Source organism: Bacillus rossius, chromosome 8 (assembly GCF_032445375.1).
Source record: "Bacillus rossius redtenbacheri isolate Brsri chromosome 8, Brsri_v3, whole genome shotgun sequence".
Lineage (NCBI taxonomy): Eukaryota > Metazoa > Arthropoda > Insecta > Phasmatodea > Bacillidae > Bacillus > Bacillus rossius.
The window spans coordinates 33161122-33174561 of NC_086336.1; the positions used below are offsets into that span (position 1 = coordinate 33161122).

At 40.6% G+C, this 13440-nt stretch overlaps 1 protein-coding gene across 2 annotated transcripts in view; it reads left to right on the forward strand.

The window, feature by feature from the left end:
• The window catches only part of LOC134534724 (TELO2-interacting protein 1 homolog), a 60134-nt gene extending 51509 nt beyond the window's left edge, over nt 1–8625 (forward strand). For both annotated transcript variants that reach the window (XM_063373213.1, XM_063373214.1), the window contains exons 17-18: nt 5812–5901; nt 8382–8625. In XM_063373213.1, coding sequence (XP_063229283.1) covers nt 5812–5901; nt 8382–8471 — 180 coding nt within the window. In that variant the 3' untranslated portion in view covers nt 8472–8625. The remainder of the gene's footprint in view (nt 1–5811; nt 5902–8381) is intronic.
• The last annotated feature ends 4815 nt before the right edge of the window (nt 8626–13440 follow it).

Genomic DNA, 13440 nt, shown 5'->3' on the forward strand with positions numbered 1-13440 from the left:
ATTACTTCGTCATCAATTCACTTTTTTTTCGAACATAGACCAAAAAATTTTAAATATTAAAGTTTCACAAACATTAAGATTAGTGCTGAGCCGATACAGATTCTGAGCCTTTTCCGATACTACCAATATTAACTTACCTATACTGCCGATTCCATTACCGATATTGCCTAAATGTTATTACTAGTGTGTTGGATGAAGCCAACATTTTTACTTTAGAAATATGTATAATGCATAACACAAATCAATGACCATAACTTTAAATATAACTTATAAAATGTTTAATAAATGCAGATTACTTACTACAACACTTTCTCAAAACAGTTTTACGAAAATGCTATGGTAATCTACCTATGTAAACAAGCAATAAAACAACACATGTGCCAACCGACATTGCGTGCCAACAACCATGGTGTGTCCAGTATGTGTTCCATTACTTGCTCAGAAAGCCGACAAGCTCGCAATTGCGTTCCGTTTCCCGCATCAATGCAAGAACGTAATAATGAAACGTGTATGTAGAAAAAATACCACATACAGTAATATAGTGCCGAATTTAATCACATGACGTTTATATAATCTATAATGTATTATCTATAGTGACACTTTATTGTACGTAGCGGAACATCATTCACCATTACATGAACAAAGAGGTAAAAACAGAACCTAGCCGCCACATTGGCTACACTATGAATGCTTGTACCTTGCTAGAGCTATGGCAATGGTGGAAATGCCGTTGCATCTGGCAATGCTGTGATGACTTGCTCTTCCTTGGCCCTCGATTGTTGTGGACGCCATCTTGGTACAGCACAAACTTGTTCCGTGAAGTACACATCATCGCTTCCGAACAGCTTGTTTTTATTGTGATAAACTGCACTGCAGAATCAGTTTCAAATTCGCTACTATAATTTTTAATAGTGTATGCTATATATATAATGCAAGAAGTTACGTTACGGTTTCTAATGAAAGTTACGTTACGGTTTCTAATGAAAATGAAGTTAGTTGAAACAGACGTGTTGCATCGCTGCAGGCCTATTAAACAAAAAGGCTGTTACTATATTTACGTAATTTTTCAACGTCGTTGCTTAAACACGGGCCTATGTTTGGAAAGTCACTGCAACGCAAGCAAAGCTTCATTTGCATCACTTTTTGAACGCCTTGTGTTGAAATTTTACAATACCCGGCATAACCCGAGTGATTTCATTAACTACTTGTGCCTTTTTATACTTTAGTATTTTGATTTTTTAACGCATAAACATACACTGTAGATTGTAACCATATTTTTTCTTTCTGTTTGGCGAAAATTTTGTAGAAATGGATAAATAAACTTGGTTGGGATCATGTACAGTAGAACCCCTGTCATACACTTTTCAACGGAGGGCACAAAAATGGTGTATGATGCGGGAAAGTGTATGAAAAGGGAATGGCAATAATATTTTTTTTTTTCAATTTAGCATACCAGCACAGTGTCAGATTAAACTTAAATACATAATGTGTAAATAATTGCATTATATTAATGAAAGATATGAATTCATCATTATATATACATATAATAAAACCACCAGAAATGTAAAATACAGTCCATAATCAAGTAAAGCAGTCCTTTCTTGGAGGGGGGGGGGGGGGGGGGGTAAAGGTCACCAAGCCTAAATTAGAAATTTAAAAAATTAGTCTATTGTAAAAAGAAAATCAGAAATTTTTGCTTGTTTGTTTAATTTTACAAACAACTTTATGCAACAGAACAAATTTCAATAAAATTTTAACTTGAGAAATGTAAAATACAAAACAATCCGATCGTAAGAAAACAATAACAAATGGCTATATTCAGTTCAAAGATTAATGAATGCACAAAATATGAGATCCGTGCCTTGGTAAAGCGCGTGCACCATTTTCATAATCATTGCTAGTTTGCGCCACTAGTCTCGCTTGGTGCTGGCCATAGATGCTAGTAGCGAGGCGCACAGTCTTCCTGATACTATCCTTATCTATGGTGCGATAAAGTTATTTTCTTATGTTTGCAAAGGTAAACAATGTACGTTTTTCAAAATAAAAGCATTAAAACGTATTTTGTCAGGAGGAATATAACAAAAAAATTTGTGAATTTTAGGACTTTCCGCTTCGTAAAAACGCATGAAACGGGAAATTATTGATTTTATAAGTGTATGTTCCAGGAAAGTAAACCATTGGAAATATAGTACTTTCGGCGGGACCAAAATTAATTGGCGTATGACACGGGAAAATGTATGAAACGGGAACGTATCATCGAGGTTCTACTGTAATAAAAAACAATGTTTAAGTATTAAAATGTACAAATTTATCGGTTTTAATATCGGCATTTTTTATGTGAATCGTGCACGATTTCGATATTGATTATATCGGCCGGTTTCAATAATCGGAACCGGGTTCGGCTCAGCACTAATTAAGATGCTATCTTAATACATGCATGCTTCAACTGAAAAGAAATTGCAGTTTGCGATGAAACACCATTTCAAATACATCAATCCCTCACTTAGCATGTCTTCAAATTGCGCAAATTCAATTAGTGCAATGTCAATTTTACTGCCCCAGTCTTGAATATCACATATGTAATTTTCAGTTAGCAAGAAATCGCCATAGGCAAAAAAAAAGTTGGGCATGACGCCACAAAGTTTGCTTCAACTCGGTAAATAACAGATATGCTGTGGCATACAGTTTTACAGTTAGCCATACAAGGGGCGGAAGAGATGCACGTGCAGGTCTGTCTACGCTATCGGCTGTTGTACGAACATCAGCTAAGATAAGTTCAGTCTAGCCATTGGAAGGGAACTCGCAAACACAAAGCAACGTCTACCCATTCGTCTGCCTGTAACTGTATGTGTGCAAGCACCTGCAGTTGGAATCATGTTGGAATCATGGCTTCCAAGTGTGAGCGTAATGCATCATGTTCAAGTATTTGAGACAAAACTAAAAGTATTACGGCAAGCAGAATGTCAGGAAGGCCACACTTATTTTGGTCGCACTTTAGTTTCAAGCAAGTCAAATTAAAATGTAAATATCTGGACAGTAATATCGGTTTCACTGCCAGTAAAGGATGGTTTGTAAAGTTCGTGGAAAGGTACGCTAATTGAGTTGAAAATCACGCCCGGGCAAGCAAGACAACCAGCTGACTGATAAGTACATAACCACCTATCTCCCTTTAAATGATTAATTCCAAGGAAATCTTTTTCCATGACAAACAGTGCAAAACTGTAATGGCATATGTTTAAAAAAATGCATTATTTCCCGTTACGCGGTGTCATATTTGTCATACAAAGTGTTCATTGGTAGGCGTATGGAGATAAATGGTGTGACATATTTATTGTTTTGTGTTATTCTATGTACGTTTTTATGTTAAGTAAAGATATTTCCCTACACATTTTGGAACACAGTAAGTAAAATTAGCCTTGCTATTTATGTAGACTAATATTTCAGAATATGCTAATTCGAATAACACAAACATATTTGGAACGGATTAGTCGTGCTATGTAAGGGATTGGTGTACAGTATTCATGGCCTTGGCTTAAGTTGAAGACCCAGATACTTATTGATCTGCACAACACAGTTGAATATTTAACTTAATATTTAGTTAGAGAAAATATCGCCTACACAGTGTTACATTCGCTTTAAAACGTGACATAATTAAATTTAATATATTTCACAAAATAAAATAATGATTTCGTGTTATTTCGCAAATTTCTTGCAACACCATTTTTTGAGGTTCCTACTAATGAGATGTATTAAGATAGGGTAAAGTGGCCATTCACATCCACCATCCACGGCCCGCATTACCATTTAATGTATTATTGCACCAACCAGCAAAAAATGTGAGCATTCTGCGATACAACCTTAGTAATTTCATCAGTGACAATGGATCAGTCTGGGCTCACATGTATACAGATTATATGCTATTGATCCAATAAATGCTTAATTTTCCAATCAGTGCAGATTATTTTTATTTATCATTCTTTTATTAAAACCATTTTAAATGAATATGCATATGATTTGGTACACCCTGTTCCTATATAATATGCACAGCCAGCAAAGCATTTTCATGGAAAATGTTGTCTGTATACTTTTGATGAAGTAGCAAATGTTAGACATTGTAAAAGGCTTGCCCTCTATGGTCTAGTGGTTAACAACCTGACAGCTAACCCTGAGGTCATGTGTTTGAGTTCCACCTGAAGCATGAGTGTTTTTAGAATTAGTCTGAAAGCTTATCTTTCTACAAGGATAGGGGGGCCATAACATGGCTGGGACTGCGGAAAGGTGTTTGGGAGCAGGTTTAATTACTGGAAATACATTAATCAGTTACGATTTATGTTTGCATTTAATTAGGCGAAATGTAAAGAAAAACCGAAGAACAGTAAGACAGCAAGACAGACTATTTTTACAATTAAGTTTCACTTAATATGACATTAATAGTTAGACATTATTAATTAGACATTAATAATTGACAAGGAAAATACACGACGTATATTTAGGTGGACGAGCCATCTCTCAAGGCCAAGAAAAACGTAAGTGACACCTGCTTAACAGTGCGTGGTCCCTAATCGGACCATCAAAAGGGGCGTTGTGTCCACACAAGACAAACACTTCAAATACAGAAAAGTTACATCAAATGAGAATTCAAAGACAAAAATACGCGAACAACAAAATATTGCGCGCATGGAAGTTACATGGTGTTACAAAATTACTTAAATTACTTTACGTACGTTGACGCCTCAGGGGAGAACAGTTACTACAAGTTGAAAGTTAAGTTCATTAAGTTAATTCAGTTAATCCAAACATAATTTTCTAGGTGGCGGCCGAAAGGGAATTTAAACAAGACAGCCTATTATTTTACGTTACATTAGGGCAAGGGCCACCGCCTCACTCGCAAACAAAGAATAACACTTACATTCTTTTCCCCCGAGGTCACTCTCGCACGTCGTTACAATTAGAGACTAACAGACTACATGCCGACTGAAACTGGCAATGTAGCTACTCAAGCTACTCAAATAGACGAGACGAGACGAGACAAGCAAATCAAGCTAACAAGACCGAATTACACCCTGACAGCAGCTTATATTAAATCGGCGTGGCACAGCGCGCATGCGCCAACCCCAGGAGGGGAGGCGAGGAGAAATCAAACACACACTAGGAGGGGGAAGGTGCGCTGACGCCCACGCTGACGCGCAAAGTTTGATGGTAGCGGACCTGACCGCTACAAGTCATTAGTAGTGACGAGATTTGATGGTTTTATTTTCAGTATAATTTCATTATTAGGTAAAATAGAGAATTTTGGTGTTGTTTCTATTTTATCAAAGGGGTTTTGTGGTGTTGCAATGGTTACTCCACCAAAACAGTGTTAAAATTTATATGCTGCATTTTTACAATAAAATAATTTGTAATAAATTGCTCTGAAACAGATCAATTTCAAACAATAAAAATAACTTAGCGAGCATTTGTGTTTTTTAGTTTATTTACTAAGAGAGGTACAATAAAATAAAATAAAATTAATATTTCTCTTCCATGCACTGTAGTACAATCCGGAAAAAATGTTATTCCTTGTCAACATTCCTTCAAACATTAAAAGATTACTTTTCTATGGTTTGAATTCAGTTTTGGTTAAATACTACTTAATTCCATGATATAATTTTCATTTCGGTGCTATATGGTGGATTAACTTGCTTTTTGGTGTTATATGGTGTATTAATGATTTTCGATGTTATTTTGGTTTTATAGCATTTCACCATATAATCTTGTACCTAGTCATTAGCGCTCTTGTCAAAAGCTTATAATATAAATATTTTTTTCCAGACGGCATGTGTGCAGCTACTGAAACAGTTAACAAGATATGATCCGGATGCAGTTTGGCTGAGACTTACTGGTTTGCTTGTTTCATGCAAGGTATTTTAGATTTCTTAAGAATTTTGGAGATTATCAGAGTTATTTTCTGATTTATTTTGCGTACACACAATTAAAGTTTGCAGATTTATGTACTTTCAAACTGGTTCCCCCCCTGACACACACACAGACATGCTTAGTGAATTCCTGGAAATAATTATGTATTTGATATGTGAGTGTGTGTCAATATTATTAATAAATGTCATTCTTTAGAATTATATTGAAACCATTATGTAACATAACTTAAGGGATTGAATTTTCGTTCATTTATGCTATTCATTTATTAAAAGGTGGAATGATACAAGGCTAATAAGTCTGCAATATTGGATTTTACATTTTGATCTATTCTTGACAGCAAAATGTTAAGTTTTTTAGTATGGCCATAACAGAAACTGCAGTGCATTTTGCTACAGCTATTCTCTCAGAAAGAAAATAATTTTTACAACTAATCTATTCATGTAAGGAATGTACCAAAGTGCCAGTAAATCAGCATGTATGCTTTAAAAGAATCCTTAGAAGTGAGCCAAAGTTAATAAAAATACGTATATTGTGTCACATTCACAAGGAATGAGGTAATTATTTATTTTTCTGGTACAGATAGACATTACTGTATCAACACTTATCAGTATTTGTGAAATAGTTTTGTAGTGTTCTATTTCCTGCTAAAAATTTTGTTGTGAATACTTAGGTATCAATATTTGTAGTACATAGCTGCTGTTTTATTAATTATGGTTAGTTTAAAGAAAAATAAAATGTAAAAATACTTCTGTTCCTTTGTTATTATTTTTCTTCCGAAAAAGAAGAAAAATGTTGGTTACATTGAAGTAAAAATATCTTTTGACTGGACTAAGCAAAAGGATAGTTATAAAGAGGTTCGATATATATCGTATATACAAAGTTTTTTTTTGTACTTTAAATTACAATTTTTTTAATGTATAAATAAAGAACTTAGGAAGGGGTTAGAAACTTAAAACATCTGATTTGTATTTCCATTTTCCCATTGGTTGTTTTGTATGTTGCAATATACAGTAGAACCCCTGTCATACACTTTTCAACGGAGGGCACAAAAATGGTGTATGATGCGGGAAAGTGTATGAAAAGGGAATGGCAATAATAATTTTTTTTTCAATCTAGCATACCAGCACAGTATCAGATTAAACTTAAATACATAATGTGTAAATAATTGCATTATATTAATGAAAGATATGAATTCATCATTATATATACATATATAAAACCACCAGAAATGTAAAATACAGTCCATAATCAAGTAAAGCTGACATGAGAAACAGTGGCCTTACAAAATGTTATGAAGTCCTTTCTTGGAGGGGGGGAAAAGTCACCAAGCCTAAATTAGAAATAAAAAAATTAGGCAATTGTAAAAAGAAAATCAGGAATTTTTGCTTGTTTATTTCATTTTACAAACAACTTTATGCAACAGAACAATTTACAATAAAATTTTAACTTGAGAAACGTAAAATACAAAACAATCCGATCGTAAGAAATCAATAACAAACGAGTATATTCAGTTCAAAGATTAATGAATGCACAAAATATGAGATCCGTGCCTTGGTAAAGCGCGTGCACCATTTTCATAATCATTGCTAGTTTGCGCCACTAGTCTCGCTTGGTGCTTGCCAAAGATGCTACTAGCGAAGTGCACAGTCTTCCTGGTACTATTCATATCTATGGTGCAATAAAGTTATTTTCTTACGTTTGCAAAGGTAAACAATGAACGTTTTTCAAAATAAAAACATTAAAACGTTTATCAGGATGAATATAACAAAAAAAAATTGTGAATTTTAGGACTTTTCCGCTTCATAAAAATGTATGAAACGGGAAATTAATTATTTTATAAGTGTATGTTCCGGGAAAGTAAACCATTGTAAATATAGTACTTTCGGCGGGACCAAAATTAATCGGCGTATGACACGGGAAAATGTATGAAACGGGAACGTATCATCGAGGTTCTACTGTATTTATTTGGCTTTAATTGAATTATTTGCTTAAGTTTCTAGTTCATTTAGAACTAAAACCGTGCATGTTTTGTTGGGTGTTGCGTACCTGACATATGTTTGGGAGATAATGGGTTTGATCCTGGCCAACTCCACTGAGGGTGATTTTTCATCTCCCGTGGGGAAAACTAATGCAGTTCCTAGTTGTGTGGGTTCCTGATTTACTACCTTTTAAAATGCTGGTCATTAAGAGGCATCAAGCTGTTGGTTACCACTTAAAACTAGCAAAATTAATTTCCAAACAGAAACATTAAATTTTGTTTACGGGAGTGTGTTGTCTTGCCTGAAAGTGTTCTCGTACTCTAATATTTATCTACTGGCATTTTGCATTAAGTTATTATTCCTAAAATTAATTTGCCTGAAAGTCATTTTGTCTTGAATCATTCATTCATTTCTTATTAGAGAGCTAGACAATTTTGGCTGTTGAAATTGGATGTGAATGTGCTATGATGTGTAAATATGTTTCAGGTATCAGCAAATCAAAATCATCTATATGAGAAAAATGTACATTTGGTGCTGCAGTGTTTGGAAAGCTGTGAAGAAATTGTTACCTGCTAGAGTTAGCATGTAGCCATTTAGATAAATTCAATTAATCCAATAACAGTGTGTGTAAATAATTGTACAGATTGTTTATATGTACATACTTGTACCAGCATTTTACTGTTTGTTTTTCTTTTTTTATATATTAAATTTTTAACCATACATAAGTTCATGTGTGTGTTTTTCTTACTCATGTTCAAAAAGTTGTAGGTTTTGTTATGACCAGTCAAACAAATGTGTGACAACCCCCTTCCCCTCCAATTTAATTTTCCATCCTTGTTTAGCAACTGCTGGTGTAGTTGCTGAATATGTATTCTTCCAGTTCTCTATGTATTGAACTGCTGGCCAATAATATGCATGAAGCTGTTAGTAATCCCTGAATATAAAATAACTCTGTATATCTTTTGTAATATGATGTGCATTGTAATGCAACATGATAGGGATTGTCCCACGTTTAAGGTGGACTTTGCGCCATATAGCCGGGCGCAGTTAGTGTTGTAGAAATTTGCATTAGTAGACTGTGTTGACAATTTCTCCTTGAGGCACAGAATGCGTAAGAATGACATCCTCGTAGTCGTATGCCACAATCAGCATTACCTTCACCCGACTGAGTTCCTGACGAAACTTCTGTGAACATGGCGAACCTGGGTGATGCCATTCATTGGATTGGCGCTTTCATTCAGGTTCGTAGGCTCTAGCCTATGTCTCATCAATGGCTACAATACGCTGTAGAAATGCGTATCCGTCATTGCTGTATCTGTTGAGGTGGCTGCCAGCCATTGCAAACAAGGTGCCATTTCTAAACATCAGTGAGTCTATGTGGAATTCAGTGGAATGCAAATTTCCTCATGTTAAGTCTTTCCTTCAGTATGTGCCACACCATTTGATGACTGAGCCCAACTTCAGCAGATATTTCTTGGACAGCCCATCGATAGTCTATAAAAAGGATACCACTCTCGATGTCAACGTGATGTTGAGGAATGGATGACCGACCTGTGCAGTGCAAATTCGCAGTCTCAGTTTGAACAGCACGAAATGCTTTGACCCATTATTCAACCGTCCAGGTGGTATTTGCCCCACAGGCTTCAGATAATGCTTGATAATATTGCTATGCATTTTTGCCATGGCCAACCCGAATTTTAATCCATGACCGCTGGTCACTTTTTGTAAACATGCTTTTAAAGCGGTAGAAACGACACAGTCCACTTCAACGCCACGCAGCAAATAGCCCTTCTACTTGATCGACGTTTGTATGTATTCTGTACATGAACAACAGTGCCACCTCACTGCTCCAATATCCTGTTTGCAAATGCCCAATGTTCTGCGACTTTCTGGGCTACGTTGCCACTTACTTTATCTACAAGCCTTGTAATTACATGTTGAAAGTATACTATCTTGAGGAAATGGTAACAGGATAGGTATGAAGAAAAAAAAGACCTGTAAAATTCCGTAATTATTAGTGTTGTATTTTAATTTACTTTATTTACTTTTATATTTTTCTTCAAATTTTCTTCCTTGAATATAGAATTCCTTCGCATACTAAGGATTTGATGGTATTTGATTGGCCCATCCCTAGCTTAAATCTATCTTGTTAATGCAAGTAAAATAAAATAATACTCAGCTCCTTGAAAATAATTGTGTTGGTTTAGATAGTTGATTAGTTAATATTTTGAACTGACCTAGTTAAAATGTGTATGAAACATATGCATACTGGTAGAAAACAACTTGATAGTATTAGGGTAGATAAGATACTTTGCGAGTTCTTGAGAGTAACTATAAAATGTTTTCTGTAAAGTGTCTAAGTTAATCACTGACCTTTAATTCAAATTCTAGCACATTTCTGTCTTAAATTGGTAGGCATAATGACAGTAACATATTTATACAGTCTCAGTTTTCTTGTATGCAGTCATTGTTTTTAGTAAGGATGATTATTATACTTCCTGAAAGTTGTTGAGGAAAAATAATTTTTGTATTGATTCTTAAGCTCAGATTATCTTTTTTTTGCAACAGACGAAGGAGCAAACCAAGGATAGGAATCGATCAGTACAATCAGTGTATTAATATGTAATTTGTTTATGATTTTTAGAATTTTTTCCAAATTGTTTCATAGTTACAGATTTTTCAAGATGGCTGTCAATATGACATTGGTGGTTTAATGGTGGCTGGTAAGGTGACTTAAAGCTGCTTAGTGGACATTTCATCATATTTAATTAAATAAATTATTTTTTTGAGTGTGAATTACATTCTTTGCATCAAATGTCTAACCAAGGACAGGAATCTGTGATCAATGTGGGACCTGGAGGAATGGTGAGGTAGAGTGACAGGTAGATCGAAAGGACCACTCGCTGTTAATCGGTTCACGAGCTCTTTTATTGCGTTCAGAGAGCTTGCCGCGGCCTGGCGGATCCGTCGCGGGTTGCGCGCCTCTCCCACGATGACCCGGACTCCCGGAGACCGTCTCGTACGGCCCACTCGTCCCGACGCGTACCGGCTTTTATCCACGTAACAAAGTTCCTGATAGTCAACTATGTTGTAACGGCACGTGATGCGTGCGCGGCCCCTACGTACTGACTCGTAACGTCTGTGAAAGTTCTGCGACGCGTAACGAAGCTTACGCGTCCCGTAATACGTGATGCGTGACGTAACTTACGTACTCGCAACGCAGGCACCCACTCGCGTGGGCGGCTCGTCGTGGGCAGCACGGCTGCTGCGAAAGATGCTCGTCCTACGGCTGAGTCGCCGGACCGTGAGCTCGACACCCGTCTCGCGATCAGCGCGGAGCGGAGCGCACGTCCGCCGCTGCTCGAGTCCTGAGTTCAACTACTGCTCTCCCCCGCTCGTCCGCGGACCGTCGCGCGCGGTATGCGGGGGAGTGGAGGGGAAATCGGCCGGCGTGGGAGAGCGCCACCCCTCGCGACGCGGATGAGCGCCAGGCCGCGCTTACATACAGACACTGCGATACGTTTACAAGAATTACACGATAGTTGCCGATAGTTAATACATACATAACAGTTACACTATTTACACCCTTAAACAAAATCACTGTCATTTAGAAAGAAACATATATACACGGAAATATTTACATAAAAACACTGGCGTGCTAGGGCGCACGCGGGTGCGTCCCTAGCCGATGCACACACTGGGGTTCACTGGGGTTCACTGGGGTTCACTGGGGGGGGGGAAAACAGCCCCCCTCAGGCCCACGTCGGTGGCCAGGTACGGCCTCTGTATCTGGGAGGGTACGACGACTGTCGTCATATGCCCCCCCTCTCCCGAGGCCGTCCTGGCCCCCGACGCCGACCTAGACCGGCAGCCGCGTCCGCGTCCGGCCACGTGTCTGGTCGTCGGAGTCCGTCACGTCAGTTCGTCTGGGTCGGGCAAACTGGGGCAGGAGCCGCATCACGCTGCAGCGTAACCCCCCGTCGGCCGTCTGTCTCACGTCTCGGGGCTTGTGCTGACTCCCCCACTCGTAATCCCGGAGGTAGTGGGGGGCCGTCTTCTCACGCGTGGACCGGCGCAACGCCGGTCCCCTCCCCGCGTGAGCGGTCATCATCGGCTCCCCGGAAGGCAAGTCCAGGACCACCTGCTGGGCCCTGTCGACATCGCCCTCCCCACTGAGGAGCCGGACCGTTACCCCGTCTGTCACGTCCTTGTTCACGTTCGTCCCCGTCACCCGCCGTTCCCAGGGGTGGACGTACCTCCGTCCACGTCTCTGGATAGGCTCCGGCAACGTCACCACTGGTTCACTCAGGTCGACCAGGTCGCCCTGTGCAGTGTTGTCATGCGTCACGTCCTCGATGAGTGGTCCGTCAGTGTCATTGGCGTAGGCGCTGACGTCATCAGGCGGGAGCACGCGGTCCACGAAGCGCTCCAGCTCTGCCATGCTTGCGCCACGCGGACCCGTTCCGCCCCTTCTGACGGGCGTCCTTTCCCCGCCCCCTCTTGACAGTTGCCAACCGCCGTCTCCCCTCTGCTGTCCCCCCGTAGGAAGCTGAGTCGGTGTCGTCGTGTGGGCCCGTTCATGTGTCGTGCCCCAGGTGTCGTCGCCCCCGTCAACGTTCCTGCCAACCCCCCGCTGTGACCTGGGGTGGGCGTGTCCCCGTCGACGTCCCTGATCCGGCTCCGGTGGCGTCACCACGGGGTCACCGAGGTCGACCAGTACACCTACTGCGACGTTGTCATCGGTCCTGTCCCGTGTGTCGTCGTTCCCGTCAACATCCCTGCCAACCCCCCGCTGTGACCTGGGGTGGGCGTGTCCCCGTCGACGTCCCTGATCCGGCTCCGGTGGCGTCACCACGGGGTCACCGAGGTCGACCAGTACGCCTACTGCGACGTTGTCATCGGTTCCGTCCCGTGTGTCGTCGTTCCCGTCAACGTTCCTGCCAACCCCCCGCTGTGACCTGGGGTGGGCGTGTCCCCGTCGACGTCCCTGATCCGGCTCCGGCGGTGCCACCACAGGGGCGCCAAGGTCGGCCAGCACACCCTCGGTGACGTCATCCTCGGCCCCGTCACCGTCCACTGGTCCGCCGTCGTCGTGGTCGTACTCGTCATGCGGGTCGCCTATCAGTCGAATGTCGTCCCTGTGTACCTTAGTCGTCCATCCGTCGGCGCGACGCACGAGGTACGAGGTGGTCCCCAGTCTGTCTACGATCTCCTGAGGTCCTGCCCACTTAGGGGCCAGACTGGCGCAAAAACCCCTCTCGCCAGCCGACAGGTGATGACACTTAACAAACACCTGCTGACCAGGCTTCAAACGTTCAGGGGGTCGGTGCGTCTGCGGCGTGCGTCTAGTCAGGTAGTCAGCTTGGCGACGTCGGGCGTCTTCGCGCAGATCGTGCGCGGTTACGTCGTGTGAGTCGGGGGGTTAACGCGCCTCCCCGGGCAGGGCGAGGTTTCTGCCCTGCACCAGTTCAGCGGGGGAATGGCCCGTGACCGCGTTCGTCCGACGGCGCAGGCAAAACAGCAGCGTCGGCAGGTGCAGGTCCCA